This window comes from Geospiza fortis, unplaced genomic scaffold (genome assembly GCF_000277835.1).
Source record: "Geospiza fortis unplaced genomic scaffold, GeoFor_1.0 scaffold54, whole genome shotgun sequence".
Lineage (NCBI taxonomy): Eukaryota > Metazoa > Chordata > Aves > Passeriformes > Thraupidae > Geospiza > Geospiza fortis.
In genome coordinates this window covers 7,184,950-7,204,709 of record NW_005054301.1, presented here as the reverse complement: position 1 = coordinate 7,204,709, position 19,760 = coordinate 7,184,950, and the positions used below count along the sequence as shown (strand labels likewise).

At 38.0% G+C, this 19,760-nt stretch overlaps 1 protein-coding gene across 2 annotated transcripts in view; it reads left to right on the top strand.

The window, feature by feature from the left end:
- The window catches only part of MIPOL1 (mirror-image polydactyly 1), a 184,528-nt gene extending 167,673 nt beyond the window's left edge, over positions 1-16,855 (top strand). For both annotated transcript variants that reach the window (XM_031064477.1, XM_031064474.1), the window contains exon 13: positions 11,283-16,855. In XM_031064477.1, the coding sequence (XP_030920337.1) occupies positions 11,283-11,349 (67 nt within the window). In that variant the 3' untranslated portion in view covers positions 11,350-16,855. The remainder of the gene's footprint in view (positions 1-11,282) is intronic.
- The last annotated feature ends 2,905 nt before the right edge of the window (positions 16,856-19,760 follow it).

Sequence of the window (19,760 nt, the reverse complement as noted above, 5' to 3'; positions counted from 1 at the left end):
TGGCATCTGCCCCCCTCCCACCCTTCATTTTCTAAGCAGTTGTTTAGGAGCAGGGATTCTCCTCCAGGGTGTGACAGAATGGATCTCAGTTTTCTCCTCCATCTGTGGAGATTCAGATATCCTGCACCTCAGAGAGGCATTCTAGCCACACTGAATCCAGTCTGGTCTGGATGCTCCCTGTTCCTTGCTTCGAAGCAGTGCCATGTAGCAGAAAATAATGCAGGCTGCTTGGATCAGAGAGGAGCAAATAGTCTACTCACCTCTGAGAAACAAGAACTGTTTCTGACACTTACCTTTAGAGCTTTTTCTCAGTTTTGTTCAATGCCTCTTGAACATAAACACAAAACCAGTATCAGAACTTCCCGCTCCCATTTTCCAGGTGGGCACCCTTGATCGCCTCCCACAGAATCACACCTTCAGGTCTAATAGCATTTCATATATTTCTTCTGTAGAAATTCACAGCTTCAGAAAGAAAAACATAGAAATGTCTTCAACCCTGGTGTGTACTGTTCCCCTGAGAAGCGGCAGATGTGGGTTAAAATCAGGTTTTCCTTAGCTTGGCTGAATGCTCTAACTGGAAGTATTATTTTTTATGCTTGTCTTGGAAAGGAGAACTGGTAGCACTGCTGTTGTCTTTATCACCTGCAAAGAAACTTGTGGCCTTATTTTTAGAGAAGGTAGCTTGAGGACTTCTGAACAGCCTGGAGCAAGACACTGAAAGTTAGGGACTGCCCTTAATAGAGCAAGTTGTGGCATCACTACTGAAAGCCTCATACAATTATAATGTGTGATGTTGCCAAAGCAGATTATAGGATATCCTTCTCCCAGACATTTTGGGTCTCATAAATTATAGTGAGGCCTGTAACATCTAACAGTTTATGATCAGTGCCAGTATTATGCTCAGTGGTGCGCTTAACAGATGAAGACAAAAAACCTCAATCAAAGGAAATGACAGGTATGCCTTTAGTGCATTCCTTGCACAGCCAAGATACCCATTGGCTGCAGGGAGTTTCACATGGATGAAGAATGCAAAACTGCACATACAGGCAAAGTCAAGTATTTATTTTCTTTTTGTAGCTATGGTTTACTTTTACTTAACCTCTGTACATTGTGGATTGCAGTGCAGACATTGTTTTGTTAAAGTATGGGTAGTTACAATATAAACACAAATATTTATTGTCATTTGAATATTTATCATCTCAGCCTTTCATGAAAATAAAAGCAGTGCTGAAACTTCATTCTCTCAAACACTAAAATGTATTCTATGAAAGTCAAATGTTTTCAGAGTCAACATAATCACAGCATCCCAGTTTTTGACCTGTGTGTTCATTTACAGTTTACTTATAGCTGCTTCAGAGAGATGGAAGTTTGTAGATTACAACATGGTTTTATTGATTTATCAGTAGCAAAATACACTAAGAATACACTCAGTAAACTGGATCAGCTAGCTCTTGGGCTTGTATTGTATAATATCAGCTTGTTGTGGAATACTTCAGAACAAAATCAGAATGTTGGCATAGTTAACTTCAGTGGTGTAAACCAGACTTGCAAAGACTAATATTTAGTAAGACCAATAACACAAACAAATTAGATTTTGAAGTTGTTTGCCCAGTAGGAAGAAGCATGCTGACACAGTATTTGTAAGCTTATAGTTAACTATTCTATGACAAATTATTAAATAACTTTGAACAGCAGATTAAGTGCTCCTTGAAGAATAGCAAGAAAACTTTTTCTCAGACTTGCTTTTTTTCTTCAAGGTGATAAAAAGAGTGTCACAGCAAATACTCAATTTAATATTTTATATCCAAATAAAATAAGTCCATGGCATTTACATTGCCGTTACTAAATAGTATTCGGTTAGTTTGCAACAGTCATTTATTTGTGGCTTGGCTGAAGGAATAAAAATAAATTTGCGGTTCTTTCTGTTAATACTCATACTGTTTCTTAACATATGCAAAAGATTGAATACTGTAAATGTATATGCAGAAGCTCAAAAAGAAAGCCCAGACTTTCTGAAGCTTCTGAATTACGTATAACCTTTTAGAGAATTGCTGGGAGAGTTCTTTACAACAACAACAACAAAAAAAAACTGACTAGGCCAAAAAAGTATTTTATTTTAAGCAAACTTGAAATCATTTAAATTTTCCCACTGCTTAAAATTAAGTATACCTTTACTAAACCAGGGGCTAGTTATCTGAGAAAAAAATTACAATTTTTGTTTCTGAACTACTACTGAGCAATTAATTATTAGTCAGATTTTTCCATAAAGTTGTTTTCTTTAAACAAGGCTTTGTAGAAGGGCAGCATCAACTGTGTTTATGAGAACTAACAACAGCTATAACCCCATAGTCCCCACTGTTGCTTTGTCGGCAAATTGCTCAACTTTCCTGTTCTACATCTATGCTATGATGTGGATATAAGGATACAGATCCAAACACTGAGCTGTTGGAAGGCATAAATCTTTAGGACCAAATTTTATCATTTTACTTCAGATCGTGAAATTCTTGCCCATAGAAAGTAACAGAATTCAGCCTTTGAAAGAAAGACATTGCAGGTATTGTGTATTGGGCAGGTATTGAAATGTGTACAATAAAATTATTTTATTTAGCAATTTACTTTGTGCCTCATGATATATGTATTTCTATCATTTCTATTTCAATCCTTGATAAAATGATCATAAATTATTTAAGGGATATAACATATGCGCATCAGATAAAAGGGATATCTAAGTCATACACTCAACACAAAAGATATTTTGTAGATTTACTCCATGCTTTTGAAGAATTTTGTAACTCTTTATGTATGCCAAATTTTTATGCTTTCATCAACAGAAATTAAAAGGCTTTTCTCCTACAATCAGTCCCACTCATGTCATCACCAGGCAGAATTGCCACCAAGGGAAACATTAGGAGGAAGAGAGGATGTTTTGTCCATGGATTTTTTGTTAGTTTTTGAGTGAATTCTGCCCTTTTTTCTGGAAATACTTTACAGAAGTATGACCAAATGTGAGTTGTCCTGAAACCACCAGAGGGGTAGAGAGTTCACCATTATGAAGGACTTATCACTAGTAAGAGCTTAGTAAAATTCTTTCCTCTTATGTCCATACCTGTTTCCATTGGTACTCGATCTCTAAGTGCTGTGGTGGGCATCATTCCAGCTTGGGCAATATCGCATCTGTGATAAAATACAACAAACCTATGTAAAACCTACATCTCTCTGTTATCAGCTCTGTGTTCAGCACAAATCCAGAACACAGCCCCATACCAGCCAGAAGAACATTGTCTCTACCCCAGCCAAAACCAGCACCATAGCACATAAGTATTTGCAATTGTACAAACTCATTGTAAACAGAACTTGACCAGAAGGTGTCTGAAAGAAGTGAGACTCGATTGGAATAGGCAACTGAGATGTTCAGACTTGACTTTACAAGAAGTCTAACATGCAGAAAGCTGTAATATGGTGGTTTCAGACTGGTACTTTCTAGAGTCTCTTAATAAGGCCATTCTCTGCAGATCTGTAAATAAATCCTAACTGTTCATTTTGAGCAAATTTGAAACGGTTTGTTTTAGATAATCAATTTTTGATGTTGCTTTTAAATTTTCCTGAAGATGGATTTAGAACAAACCAAAATCCTCTATAAAGGAAGTCCTTTTTTCATCTCCTGAAATACATTTCTGTTGAATATAGTATAAGGAAACTGGCAAGCTGTTGCCACACACAGTTCAGAGCCCAAATTGAGAGGCTGAGAGAAAAAGGTATTCAGCAATTTTAGGCTCTAATTCAGTGGAATGCTTCTTTATTATTATGTTTGTGCACATGAGGAACCCAGATCTGAGACTGTATTGCCCTCAAGAATGTGGGGAACAGTTCAGAGACACAATAAGATTGCCTGTGATTCATGGCATTCTAATAATATCAAACATCATTACCAAGGGGCAGGACTAGTGTTCATCAGGAGTTTTCAGGAATTAATATTTCATTAATTATTCATTATTCATTATTTATTCTTTGAATGAATAAATACTATGACAGAATAATTTCTGTGGGGAAGACATATTACTGTAAGTAAAACTGCTGGTTTTCCATAAGCAGGCGACACAGACTGCCAGGAGGTATTTTACAAGAAAATCCAGGAGACCCTTGCCTGTTCATATCAGCACAAACTTCATGGAAATATAAGGAGTACACTGTAAGGAATAGGTTCCCATGTCAAGATTTCTCCTAAGAAAAGAGAACAGCTGTGACACTAAATGTGTGGAAACGGTACTTGTCAATTCTAAAAGTACTTCAAGCTTATGGAAGAAGGTATATAAAAGGTTTTTCTGGCACAAATATAAGTAGTAAGCTTTGCATGAAATTGCCATAATGAACTGTTAGATTCAAGCTGGAGTGATAAAGGAAATTTGGAGATTTGTTTAAATAATCTATGTGTATCATTTGACTTTAAATATGCCAATATATCCTCTATTTCAGCTATTGTTCATTTTTTGTCTCTAATATCAGCCACATGCTCAGATGTGAATGGTCAATCCAATAATAAGAGCCTGGTCTCTATGATATGTTGTAGATTTCCATGTACAGAAATACACTGTACTTGTTTCAGGGTTTATTTTTCTTCCTCAGAAGCCCATTTATTTTTGGCGATCAGTGTATGCTGTCCTGAGCAAGCATTTGAAAGTAAAGGAGTGATACCTTTCACACAGTGCCATTAAATCCAGCATAGAAACAAAGTCCTGATTTTGTATTATCCTGTAATGTGTAGCAATCTACATCAATGCAAAGTAGGGTGAAATGCTGTCGAAATAGACCAACTGTGTTTACTGCTCAGTTTTCCTGCTGCAAGTGATGGCACAAGGTGAATAGTAATGGTGAGCTAGCTCATAATCTTCCAAACAGAAGGTAGAGGGCAAACAGTTTGACAAGATTAATTATTGTGGACCACAGATAAAGGCTTAATATTTTAGCCAAGGCCTGTGTAAGCCAGGCTTATTTTAAAATACGTCTGCTGTCAAGTGCCCAACTGGCTGTATTTGCTTCTAAGTTTAATCATATACAGAATTACTCTTTTGGGTTGAGAAGACGCTGAAAGGGATTTAATAGGAATGCTTGTTTGGTGACAGTGCTTTTCAGGGACAGAATGGTTTGCCCTGCCAAATTTAAGGCCAGTACATTTAATGGAACACACTTTTTGGAGTGACATTACAAACAGTGTTGGGCAGGCAGGAATTGGCTGTGGTGCCTGTAGTAATTTGATTCAACACTGTGGTCTGCCATGGTTTAGAGCTCATTGATGCTGCTGAATCAGCCTCTGAGATGTGTGTTTTAAGACCAGGAAGAACCATTAATACCAGTCAGTCCAGCGATTTGTCTGACAGAGGGCACTGAATTGTACTCAGCATCAGGTTCAAAACCATGGCTGAACTCCAGCATTTAGAAAGACACCCAGACTCTCATCCAAAAAATGCAGAGGGAATTTGGTTAAGAAGAGGAAGGCAGCCTGTCCACTGGAGCCACATGTAGTCTTTATCACTATGATGGTCTATGAAAGAATTGTTACAGACCATTAAATTCAATAGGCAGTGATTTTTACTGAGAAGATAAAAAATTATTGTTAAAAAGGCAGGCTTTTGAGGTAGCAAAAACAATACCTGAATTGAGGAATAAGGGCAATTAAAAATTAGCTGAATCAGCCAGGAGTAAGGGGGTGATGGCTGTGTAGCATGGTAGATAGGTCATGCACTGCAAGGTCATATCCTTGACACCAGGCTTCAAAACAGTGAATATTTAAGTATTTTATTCAAAGCAGCTTAAAATTTTGAAACTGAGAGCAAGCCACCCCAACACCCAGTGTTAGCACAGTACTATTCCCTTGAGAGGGAAGCAACTGGGGTCCAGTTCCCTTGTGCAGATAATAGAGCTGAACCAGTTTGCTCCAGCCTCCTGAGTAAATGATCCTATCCAAGTGACTGGTTTCTGGGCAAGACCAGTATCGCAGCAGCCTCTCTTCTTTGTCATGTTTCCTTGAATTGACAGAAAATGTCTGAAAACAAGTATGCCATTTAGAATTTTATTAAGTTTATCCAAGAGGAAAACTGAAGGGAAGGAGAAGGAAAGGGAGTTATTTTATTCTAAATGAAATTAAGTGAATTTATTTATACGAACACTCACCAAACAACCATTCACTGAACTCTACTGCTGAACTGCTTGCAGTGCTTTTGTCCAATGCATTTTATTTATCTAATATATTTTCAAAAGCTTGGTTTCTAAAAGGAATTAGTGTCAGCAAAACACATTCCACAAGAAGCCAGATATCATGCAAGTAAGGCCATCTTCATAGCCTGAGCCTAATCTTATCTACTGGAAAGATAACCAAGGGCTATAGCTTACGTTTATAAGCCTTTATATAGCATTTCAAAATCCAGGATGATTTTGTTTTTATCACTTAACTCCACCATTTGCAGGTAGAAACCATTGTTTTTGGCTAGTCTGTATATTGCTTTGCAGATTAGGACATGGGCTACTTGAAGGGTGCCCTTTTCTGTCAGTTGGGTGTCCATTTTATCTATTTCTGGAGCATGATTCCCAGGAAGGTCACTCCATGTCTGTCTGTCATATTCAGAACTTGGGAGTAAAGGCCACTGTTGTCTTTGGGGTGAGTTCCTTTGGCCAAAGATGGAGCAGTGTGGAAGCATGTACCAACCCGTGTGGATTCATGCAGTTGCAGAGTTTTTATTGATCCCAAGCCACAGGTTAGAGCTAGACTTCTTCAGCAGAATGTGTGAAAGAGGGAAGCAAGCCAAAAATGTGCATAGGAGTGGGCAGTAGAGAGTAGTAGGTAACATACTTGCACCAGTCTGTTCAGCTTCTGGGCTCCCAGAGCAAACTTCTCTGTCAGTTAGGATTTTAAGTCTGCTTTATGGAGACCAAGTCTAAAACCAAAATAGTTTTTACTCACAGGAGTAAAGCTTTGCTAAAAGTCAGAGCAGACTGTCAAGCAATTCAGGATCTGTGTAAGAACACTGCATAACAACATACTCTCCATCCAGGCACTGACAGCTGTGTGCACAGGTGACAAGGCAACGCAGTTTGAAATACCTGGAAGAAAATTTGAGAATGGTTGATAATTTGTCTTGGGGAAGACTCATCTAGTAATGATCCTAGTAATGATCCTGTTCAGGTGTTCCTGTTCTTTCCTCTAAAGATGAGGATCTTCTTGAAGCTTAGCAACATGTTCAAAAGGACATAATTAAACCTGTAACATCATAGCAGCAAGCCCCTTATGGAATTCTTTTTTATTTCTGTATAGAACACAGATTCAACTGCTTAATTCCAAATATGTTTGGAGAAAGCATTAAGCCACTGCAATTCAAGAGTCTTAACACTGTGTCTTTTGCTAACTTAAAAATAATGATGGATTGGATATCCCTTTCCTAAATTGTGTGTTTTATTTATTTTTTCCATTTCTGGGGAGCATTACAGAAGTATGTAGTGTAGATAAAGAATGTTTCTAGCATCATCTTTGTGCTTTTCATCAATGCAAATCCCATCTATCTTGAAAAGCATTGGACATTTTTACTTTTTACTTTTGGATATATGTAAATCAATAGAAATAAAACCAAAGTTGTGCCTATCCATTTCCTGTATTTTATATGTCCTTTTGTACTCACTTTGCATGCATGCATGAAATAATTGTATAAAGAATGCTGATGGGGCATTTGTTGAGAGAATTTATTTGTTAAGGGACTGATTTTCTAGAAGTTTTTGAAGAACCAAGGAGTAATGAAGGTCATCTACTGCGGCTTTCAAAAATTTCTAAGGAAGAAATTGAAATCTGTGAGAATGGCGAGTGAGCCCTTAAGAGGCTTTGTAAAGCATTCCAAAAGGTGTGTGTCTGTCCTTGCACATTTGGACCTTCAGCACTACCACAGAATGGCCTGCCCACCTTATCATTCTTCCGTCTGATCTAAAATATGAACTCAAATGCTTTCTTCTTAAATTGCTTATTTAGTTGCTTCATGAGATGCAAATTCAGTGAGTGTCCTTGCTCACATCTCAGGAGAAAGCGTAATGTGGCACGTTTAACTTATGAGGACTCTTCACAAGCAAAAAGGCAAATCTCATTTGTTGGAATGTTGGAATTGGTTAGAATTTGTCTTAGAATACAATAAAATGTGCTGTTTTCAGTTAAGTAAAATTTGGGGAAATTACACAAAGTAACAGAAGTTGGTTTTTTCATGTCTTCCATATTTTGAGTAAAACCCTGCAAACATTGAGACTAGTTCCCAGTACCTTCTGTTCTTCTGGTTAAATTACCTTTGATCTTGGGGTATAAAACTATTACTGCAGTTTTCCACATTAAAATGCTCAGTTTCCAGAGGGAGCTGCCTGCAGTATCCCACTGGGCTGGGCACAAAGCCTTATCAACAAGGGCTGGCTCTGCCACCCTCACCCCTCACAGGTAGCACCTCACTGGCACAAACAGCCTTTTTAGCTGCCTTTTATTACTCACAAAGAAAATGTTGCTTAGTGTGAGTTGAGATGACAGAGTTGGGCCTTGGTGAACAAAGAGTCCAGGATTATCATTCCAAAAAGCCCCCTGAGGCCTGTATCAAGAGTTATTAACCACTGATTCAGCACATAGCATTATTTTGTAGGCTTAAGTGGGATTTCAGTGGTATATTGGGTCTTGTGTCTGTGTAGGGGTAAATTTTGCCCTCTCTTATTTTTCTTCTAAAAGCTGCTACCATTTCTCTTTTATGTTTTTGCTTGGATCTCTTTCAAAGTACAATATCTTAATTCACTTCTACCTTTTTTTTCCTCCTGATAAAGAATAAATAAATTTGAAAATTCACATATGACTGAAACAAAAGGCAAATAAGCTCTGCATGGTGTGTATTTGGTGAGGAATACCTCATTTTGATGATTTCAGTCATCATTCGTTTGAAAAGCAGAAACTATGATTGTTAAGCCTCATTATTTTCAATGAAGCCTGACAGTTTCAAGGTTAAACAGAAGACAGCTACTTTCATCCCAGTGGTATTTCTCTTCAAACATGGGCAGCTCTTCACTGACTTGTTCTGCTCTGGTGTGCAGTGCCATTGCTTGGTCACAGAGTGGTGCACATCTAAACCCAGTTGTAGGACAGCGTGTTAGCTGTGACATCCAACTTGTTTTCCCCAAAAGGAGCCTCAATTACTGAAGTCATTCCCCCCCCCACCCCCTGCCTTGTATAAGCCACACAATATTTCTTTTTAACTGAACAGTGATTTAAATAAGCCATGATCTCAGATTTTACAGGTTTTATGCTGTCTCCCAGAAAAACAATTTTCAGCCCAAGCCTTCTGTTTGTCCAAACAGTTTGAAATGTTTCTCCAGTGCTTTTATGTCTCTGAAGTACATTAGAGAGGGTGCTAGTGTGAAAGAGACCTCCAGCAAGAGTTAAAATGGCTGAGAAAGCTGCTGTGCTTCTGAATACACATGCTAGTGAAAGAAGACTAATTGCCATTGCTTTCTGAAATTGCACATGGACTGACAGCAGATGTAACTGGGAAACCTCTCAATAAGAGAGGCTGACAAAACTGACTGATCAGTAACTGAGTTAAAATCCTTAGAACTCAGAAAACATTGATGCATCCATGTGAGAAAACTTACAGGAGCAAGTAACTTGTGAAATCCCCGACTTTATACCTGCATGGACTGACAGCACTGAGTTATGGCTGTTTGGGTGCTGCCTCTATAAAGACAAAGTGCAGTAGATGTTATTTTACAAAACCAGGGGGAAATGCCCTTGTTGGTTAAGAAGGAAAAGTGACTATTGGAAAACTGAAGGGAGAGGAGCAGTTTTTCAGCAGTTGCTACCTAAGCAGCAGCTTTTTACCTGTGCATTCATTCCCTCAGAGTCCCTGTGTAAGAGCTAGAATGAGCTGAACTTTCCACATACTTTTCCTGCTGTCTGATGATTACATTTGGGTGGTGAATTCTTAATCTCATTTCAGGAATTAAGTCACCTGGTGAGTACAATGAAAGGTGTAGCTTCATCGTGCTTGGTGGTTCCTGGAAAACAAGAGTGTTTCAATACGTACCAAGCACATTAGTCATGACTTCTGGCAATAAATCCATGTTGACTAGTTTACATGCACTGAAGTTACTAATGCCTTCATGAGATAAAATGCATTTTGCAATTTTGATAAAGCTGTATTATTTTTATTTCCTATCTGCATTTCTCATGTTGTATAATATTTTTTTAAATTGTCTTTCAAGATAAGGAAAAAATGGTCAACTTTGTAGCAATGAATACAGCTATTTGAACCTGCAGCTCTGTTTATCCATTGTGGAAGCTGTGTGTATAATATTCTGGACGTGGCTCTGAAAGTGTTCTGCTACACACTGTCTGCTTTTATACAGATAGTTTATTTGTGGAAGAGTTTTCATTGAAGGATACCATAAAATACAGACAGATTGAAAAAATAGCTTGAATACATGATTTCTGGAATGCTGAAGATAAATGTGTGTAGATACAAAATGATGAACAAATGTAGTCCTTTGCATTTGTCTACATACTTTAACAAAATAAAGATCAAATTAAGCCAGTGAGATTGAACATGTTTATAGTGCCTGTGCCTTAAATCTAAGAGGATTGGGCAGCTCTCTGTCCTACTTACTTAGACTGTTAATTTTTCTGTAGTTGTATTGACACAAGAATCACGCAGGCCACCTTCAAAATATCATCATCCACATCCTTAGAAACTTGGCTTATTGAGTATTTTGAAAAAGTTTTTACATAAAACACATCAGCTTTTAGACATAAATTTATAAACTGGACAGTAAAAGTATACGTTGGATAATAGGCAAGATATTATTTAAGGGGAAACAATAGTTAAGTGCTACATTTAACAAGAGCCATGGACAGCTCATATTTTTTAAAGTATAAAAATTAATTATCCTGCTTACACCAAAGTGTATATTGTACTACAGGATTGCTGCACAGGGTTTTGTGTTAATGCCATACAGGGACCTGAGATACTCCATGCACTACAAAGGAAAAGTGAGTTGATATATATCACTGGCTGCAGATGAGTTGGGTTGTAGGTTAAAAAGTTTTTCGCAAGTTGTCTGCATTTTCCCTTAATGTCTGTCTTTTACAGTAGTGCTTTGTTTCTGAGCATGACCACCACCAGGACAGCTTGGTTCAGTGCAAACACTGTCTCTTTCAGCCAGAACATTCCTAACATTAGCTTCCTTTTTTTTTTTCTCTCCTCTCCCTCTCCCCTGCCCCCTCTCAGGTTGGAAAGGCTGGTGGACGTCCTGAGGAAGAAGGTTGGAGCAGGGACCATTAGGACCGTGATCTGATTGAAAGCTGTAGTCTAAGGAAGCTTTCACATCTGGTGACCAGGCTGCTTCATTCAGCACTGTGTAAACACTGAAGCCTTAACTTAGCAAACAGTTGTTAGAAGTGGGACACTCCAGCGACATTCCAAGCTGAGATAAAATCAAATCATAAATGTTTAACTACTTTGCTGCTGAGCTCTGTGATTTGTTAAAATGTTTCACTGCAAACATGTGTTTGTTTCTAACCAAATGCATTGTGGCACAGTGTATTGTGAAAAATTATGTAGATGCTTATTTTAAGTCTGTCCTCTCCATGTTAGATTATAGTCTGCTGCAAGGCACAGAATTTTTAAATACTGCAGGCTTCAGGTTGAAAATGCTGCAAAGCAGTTTCAAGATTTAAATCCCTTGTTTTATTTGTGAGGCTCCAAATAGTCCAGTATTTGTATGTTAAATATATTAATTGATAAAGTAAGTTGACATTCAAGAAATTTCTCTGGCTGGTATAGTGGATATTTTTTCCTCCTTACTCATAGCCCGTTGAATTGCAGGTAGTAACTGTGGCTACATCAAAGGGCAGGATAAATGTATACCTTTATACAACAGTTGAATAGCTTCTGCTAGTACATGGCATTTTCAGTGTACATTAAAAAGAAATTTACATGTAGGTTTCACTGGAAGCACAGCTAAAAAAATTGCAACATGAAAGCCTTGTAACATTGTACAGTATCTCAGACACTGGAGAAAGTTTCCTGTGTTGTTTTTAGTCACTCCTCTGTCCTTTTAAATGAGGGAAAAGCTCTCAGATTTCAGAAAACACCTTCTAAATTAAAAATTCACCTTTTCAGTGTTTGTCTCTTCTCATCCCATTCCTACAAGACTCTGATTGCCCTGCAGTGCAGGAGTACCATCCAGGTTGGGTTTGACGCTAAACTGTCAATCCTCAGCTTTTTGTACTCATGAAGTGCCCTAGGACTAAAAGGCTGAAGCATAGAATCATACAGGGAGGGGAGAAACTGAGGGCTGAGGAGGAAAATTTGGGGTACACAGACATTATAGACTCTAAGATACATTACAGTTGAACTTAGAGTTATGTTTGTGACCCAACTATCTCCCTGTATGAATAGTCAGGCCAGTACTCATATAATCCTGCTCAAGAAAGCAGCTGTGATCTCTGAGAACCCCAAATGCAATAAAGAATCTCAGCAACCAGCTGGGCTTTAGTGTCTCCTCAGGACCAGCCAACTCAGGCAAGGTGGATGTAGCTCCTGAGGCTTCCACTTGTCTGCTTTGCTTTGTGTTTAATGTTGTTACATGGTTTTACCTCTTAATGCTTGCTTGTTCAGATGTTGTGATAGTGCGGTCTATCTGGTGAAAATGAAATTTTGGTGTAGAGAGAAACATTTTAATGTGTTTTTTCTTTCAAACACTTAAATGTTAAACCTTTTTCAACTGCAGACCTAAGCCCCGCCTAGTTTCAGTTGACCAAACCTAACCTCTAGCAGGGAGATAAGTAGCATCTCTCCAAGCCACATTTACCCAAGTCACTTCTAGAAACTTCTGAAGTGCTCCTTTTTGACCTTTGGTCAATCCTAAGATAGCCAGTGAGTCTGGAGCCTCTCCCCCACACCTATTCAGTGGGAAGAAATTTTAATGCTTCCAAACCAGAGGATTGCCACCCCCCAGATTCCAGCCCCTTCACCATCTCCCAGGTGCTGCTGTTCAGCTCTTTGGGTGACTCAACAGCTCCTTGTCCTACTGTCCTCACTGAGCTTTGTGCACAAAGTGGATGACAAGGTCTCCTGAGCAGTCAGTGCTATTGAACCATTTCTGCTGAAAGGAGGTAGTGAGGAAGAAAAAAAGACAAAAATGTAAGGACTACCATGCCGTGCTAGACCAAAGCCCAAGGACTGCCTTTGACAATAACAAGTAGAAGATGCCTAGGAAAGGGTAAAAAGTCAGGCCAGCTCTAGTGGCCACTCTCCCAACTGGTGTCCCAGCAGTTTGTTAGTTAAAGGCTTTCTAAGCCAGAGGGTGGTGTCTTTGTATTTAGCAGCATTTTTTCATGAGCTGTTTTTAAATCCATTAAAATTGTTTGTATCTACTTGTTCCTTTCACAAGGTCTTACGCAGTTAATGATGCATTGAGTGAAAAAATACTTCCTTTTCTCTTATGAACCAACTCTATTCATTTGCTATCATCTAGTTTTTGTATGAGAGAAATGGTGAGGAACCATTCCCTGTTCATATTTCCATGCCCCATGCCATTTTACATATTTGGCATCACTTCCCCCACTCTCTCTTTTCCAGAGAGAATCCCTAGTCTCATTTAAAGGATCTGTCCCATGTTTTTAATTGGCCTTGTCATACTAATCTGGTTTTTTTTCCAGCTCTGCAGTGTTTTTACCAAGGTGCAACGTGTTTTGTGCCTAGCGTTCAAGATATAGACAAAATGTGACTTTAATTGTTGTCATAATGATGTTGTCTGTTTTATCTCTATGCTGTTTGTAACCATTTTTAGTATTGGACTTGCTTTATGACAGATTATTTATTGGTATTCATATTTCTGTAGCAAAATGACTACTCTAGATCTCCTTCCTCAGTTGTAATGTTCAGCTCAGAGTTCATTGTAGCCTGTATAAAGACAGAACTCTTTTGTGAATAACACAGCATTTATGGGTACTGAATGTCACCTGTTGTTTTAGCATTCCCTACTGACCATGAGCTCTTATTCCATCTCTTCTCACAGCTCCTCTTTAATATTCACAGTAGCAAAGTATCAGCAGCATCTCCAAGCTGAATATGGTGATATGAAATACTGCCATCTCCAAATTAGCCCCCTCTTCAAGGTGATTTCTTAGTTAAGTTAAACATGGCCTCTGGGACAAAGATCCCTGTAAGGCAATAAGGTAGCTTTTCCTTCACTGTGAGAATGAAACATTTTTTCTTAAACATTGTTTTTATTTAACTTTGAAGTACTTATTTTTCAGTGTAATATATTAGTTACTGCTTGGCAACTTTTATGAGGAAGTTGTTTGCTATTTGGAAAATGCAAGTTTACTAAATCAGGGCTTGTGCTCCATGCATGAATGTGCTGAGTTCCTCCTTCCCCTTGGAGTGTCAAGAGCTCCTCACCTTTCCCCAAGTATTTCTGTGTCCAAGTGAATAATCTTGTGAATGCAGGCTTCCTACAGCCAGACTGTTTGACATCCAGCCTCGTGTCCATTGGCTTTGTTTGGGAAAGTAGGATGGGCCATGCAAAAGCCATCTAGCAGGCTTGATGTCAGATACATCTGATCGCAGGTAATACTTGATTCGGTAAAATTAAGTTATAGTTTTGCTCCATAATTTTCTTTTTGACACATTGTACCTGAGGTGAAAAAATAGTTCCTGACTCTGTCTTTTGTCTTGCACCAAGCAGCCTGGAATTCAGTGATAATTTAAGTTAGGGTGTTTTGTCATAAATTACAAATTTGGATACATGTGTTTTATTTGTAGTTTAATCAGATGTGTTGATTTTTAAAATTCAGCTGGAAATATTTTTATTCTTTTTAAAGGACCATGGGAAATTTGCTATGTTGAGAGTAGAAAGATTCAAAACCAATTGAGTTCTCCCTCTTCCTTGCTAACCGCCTGGTGTGTGGTCTTTGGCAAATTCCTTAGTGACTGTCGTTAAAGGCATACAGTCCCTGAAGAGGTTCCTGGGCTCCTCCAGGGTGTTTGCAAAAGTATCTATGTGGTTAATGTCAAAACACTTTCACTTCTTCACCTGCTGAAGTGAGCAGCATAGATCACATAGGTCTGGTAGGAGAGGCCCAGCCTTTAGTGCCCTCAGCAGAACTTCTGGTCTTGTTGAGCCCAGCCTAACTTTAAGCCTCTCAGTGTAATGAGGGCAGGAAATCTGCTCTGGTCAGTAGAAAGAGGTGATAACGACAACATGGGTCAATGGGCTTATCATATGGTTTATTCATTGAGAACTGATTGATGCCTGTGCAGAGCTCTGAAAGTGAAAAGAAGCCTGCTCCCATACAACAGACAAATGCAGTTGTCACTTCTATCCTAATATATGTGAGAAAGATGGGATTGCATCCAATTATGTACCAGGAGTAGCAATTCATTTCCCTCCTGATGGAAAAACAGTTCATGATAAAAGGTGGCTCAACATAGGTGCATCTTATGGTGACAGCTGTAATTACTGGTCAAATTAGGGTCCCTGCTGTCTTGAATAGAATAGAGATATTCAGAAATGTTCTTCCCCTGTGAGATTTTGTGTCTTTCTCTTGATGATCCTGCAGCACGTTATGCATTGGGAGCCATTTCTGGTATATGCCAGGGTAAAATATGTAAATAGCATCATGTTGGCTCAGGATAAGAGCATTATTAATGCTTTTCAGCACTGTAATTATATTCCTAGTAAGCCTTCCCTAAGCCCTTACTAATTAACAATATTGTGACAAATCAACTTTAACAGAAAAGAACTGTGGACCTTTAGTCTTTTAGTACTATTTTTCATGCAACCCACAGCTGAAAACTGGTGGCATGGCTTTCTGTACTTGTGTTGAGAAAACTGCTGATACTGAAAAGTTTAAAGCCAGCTCAGTCTTGTTAGTGGAGTCCTATAGCTGAATTCTGGTTTGTTCCTCTTTAAATACATTAATGGCAAAGTATAATTCATTAGTTAATCATTAATGTTAAGGAATATTAAAACTGTTTTTATAAATAAGCTATCATATTGAAATGGTTTGGTGATGTCAGTATGTTGTCATATGCATGTTTATTTATTTGTTTATTCCAAATCAGGAACATTTTACAAAACTGACTTTATATATAGTCTTACCAGGTGTTGTAACATCTTTATTCCATGTACACAAATGAACTTACCATGTAAATGTCAGGATTTCTCTGTGCCTTTATTTCTTTCAATTAGAATAAGGCTGTTGGTTTTATTGAGTTTTCTTCTTCTTCACTTCTGCTGCTGAAGATTTTGCTCCCATGCAAGAATCAGCTGCAAGGCACATGAAATCAGTGCTGGGCAGTTTCCCTAGCTGCGATCACAGTGTTTCATGGGCTGACTCTTATCACTGTAACATTTCACATCGGGGCTGCACAACTGGACTTTCTCTGTTTGTTCTTCTCATGCATTGGTAAATAAAATGTATTCACAAGCTCAAAAAGACAAAGTAGTGTTCTCATATTTGGTCGATTATAAGTCAGCTGTTGAGCTTCAGTGTTCTAAACATTTCATTCTTCAGTTTTGTTGGGAGCCCACGTGTTCTGGGAGGCTTTTAAACAAATACTTGAAATGGTTGAAAGATTTACATTGCCAGTGCCTAGCTAAATATGTAGTCTTTAGAAAAGACATGGTTTATTTTGGCACCATTTGACAAACTGAAATATTTTAAACATTTGTTAAGTTTGAGCTTGCACATTTGAACTAAAAGTTTGCATTCCAAAATTGCATCTCAGGTTACCTGTCTCTCTCTCTTTTGTATTTTATAATCCCTTTATTAAAATAGTCTACAAAAGAAGTTGGGTACAGAGTGTGGTTTTTTATTGTTAATTATAAAATATTGTCATTAAAAATCAATTTTAAGGTAACATATACCTGGTAACTCTATTCAACTAAATGTCACAAATACAAAGCCAGAAGTGTTTTCAGAATTTAGGATTTTATGTTGGTAGCCAAGACTTCATTGTAAAATTAATGGAACACAGTAATAGTGGGACCAAATCCTGCAGTGCTTTTCTCTTAGTCCTATTATGTAATGTGATGAGTAAGTACTAACTTTGCTGGTGAGTGCAAAGCCAGGCAATAAAGAAAATAGACTGAAAAGCTATGAAATAGAACAGCTTGAGGAAAAGGAAAAGCAGTCTTTGACTTGGAATTGGTTTTCTTTTACTTCCTTTGTCAGAAAGGAGGAGCAAGGGCGATGTTTAGTCCAATTGAAAAAAAGTCAAAACTAAACAAAAAAAACCACCAGCCTCCAAAAGAACACCACTTTTATTTTCTTGGAAGTTTTAACCCAAAACTTGTACTGAAGTGTAAAAAGTTGAGAATTGATTCATTGAAATCACCTTGAGAATTGATTCATTGAAAAAACCTGCCAGTGCCTGTTCAGGAGTGCTGAGCACAGTGTTACAGCTGTGTCTGCTCTGGCATGCTGCCCAGGCAGTTGCCAGCTGCAGAGGGTCACTCTCCTTTCTGAGAAGCTCTCATCAGGGGCAGTTGGGCAGTTCCCTCATGGTGACCTCAGGCCAAAGGTCCATGCAGTGCCACGTTGACAGAAGTTCACCATGGTTTGAACAGCTTCTGAACATGATAGATGCAGATCCATTTTCACATGGTAAAACAAAAATATAACCAATAGAATTGGTCACAACTCATTCCCAGTGGCCATGAAAAGAAAAGGTTAGGATTGCCCTTGCAGAATACATGACATAAATTTGTGATGATTGATACTCTCACATGAATATGCACACTAAGTGTCACACACTGTTTAAAAATATATTGGTTTCGCAATGAATTCAAAGGATGGAAACAGTTTTATTTCTTCATGAATAAGTATTAACAGAAATTGTTTCAGTAACAAACTTATAAGAAAAGTCTAAACATTAAGATGCAAAAATGAAAAGCTACTTTGGTAGTACTCTAATTTATTGTCTGAAGCCACAGGACTTTGTCCATGCCTATTTGACTCACTGATGTGGTGCCCCTAATTCACAGGTTTAATGATCAAGGAGATAAACATCTCAAAAATCAGTCTATGAGAAATGAGGCTACTGGAGTGAATGTATATCTATGTGGATGTAGCTATCAATTTAGATGTACTCTTTAGAATCAAGATTGTGAAATATGTCTGAGTGATTGTGATATATATCTAAGTAAAATCAAAAAGTTAATTCATTTCTTCACTAGAAATAAAATACCAAGTAGTATGGTTTTCATCAATACATGCTCATAGCACTAAAATCATCCCATTTGCTACTTTAATAGGGTATATAAAATTAATATATACCCTTTGTGTCTTCTACTTTAGACAGACAACATTTTCCCTCACCTCTAACAATCTACCAGTGTTTGAAGTACAAGATAATAATTAAATTTTGAACAGAACACCAAAAAGAATTGGGTGAAATACAAATATGCATGTGTGGAAGCTTTGCCTGCTTCAGACGTAGAAGAGGAGAAAAAGTTGTTAAAATGAGTGACAGAAATACTTTGCTATGCTTAAATATGGAGTTTTTAAACTTCACAGAAGTCAAAGCAAGACACAGCTGTTTAATATTTGAAAGTAGATGTCTCAATAAGGTTAAAGTTGGTATGTCAGCAAAAGGCTGGGAAATTATTTGAAATTTGGGGTTTTTTAATTTTTTCACTAAATTTGTGTTTGATAGAACAAGCTACCTTGGTTCTAAATTTCAAATAAAACATTTCTAATTAACACTTAACCTGTTTTGGGCAGTAGATAATCAGTATGAAAATCACCAGTGTCCCCTCTACCTCTGTTGTCCTATTGCTAAGGTTTTCTCAATATAGACAGGACACAAAAAAGTTGTATTTAAATACTAAATATTGAGTTATATTTAGTAGGATCTGAACCCTTCTACAATTTTCATCAATAAATCTGAGAAGATATTTAAAAGAAAATTTAATAGTCTTTTGTGCCTAAGTTTGCAGAAGTGCCTAAATGAGCCTTTGGCTACGTGACTGGCCAGAGGTGGGGCAGTTCTGTGTGGGAAAGCAGTGGCAAACAGCTTGAGGGGCTGCAGCCTTTTCAGTGGACCAGGCTGATGACCACTAGGAAAGTCTGGAAGATCTAGTCCTTGCTAATTTACAGCTCTCAGGGATTCATGCTCAGCTATCCAAGATAATCAGTTGCCACTGTATGAATAAAAGCAAGGGCCCTGCCTATAGCAAAGTTGTCATTTGGTGTCATTTATTTATTCAGTAGTTGCTTTAAGCTATATTTAAGCTATATTTTATATTTAAGCTATTTTATTTATATTAAGCTATTTTATATTTAAGCTATATTTTATGTACACAAAAGGAAGCTTGTAGTTCTTAACACAAATAGCATCCCTGTTGGACTGCTTTGGGAACCAATATTTGGCTGCTGTGCCAAAAATCTGGAAAAATCTCTGGAACTGTGTACCTCTTCCATGGACCATACTGGAGAGTCAACAAAACTGAATTGTACCATCCTAATTCACTTTGGGTTTTGCTCTTGTGAATTGCAGCAATGTTCAGCTGTGCAGAAAGGACAGTAGCTCCCTTGGACACAAAGAGGAAGCTGCGGAGTTTCAGGGCATCTGAAGATACATGTGAAAATGAATGGATTTCTAGGGGATCTGTCATGGGGAGTGGAGCTCAGAAAGGTTAGTGTGGTCTTAGGGCCAGACTGTTCACACAAGGGATATCATCCCATGGGGACA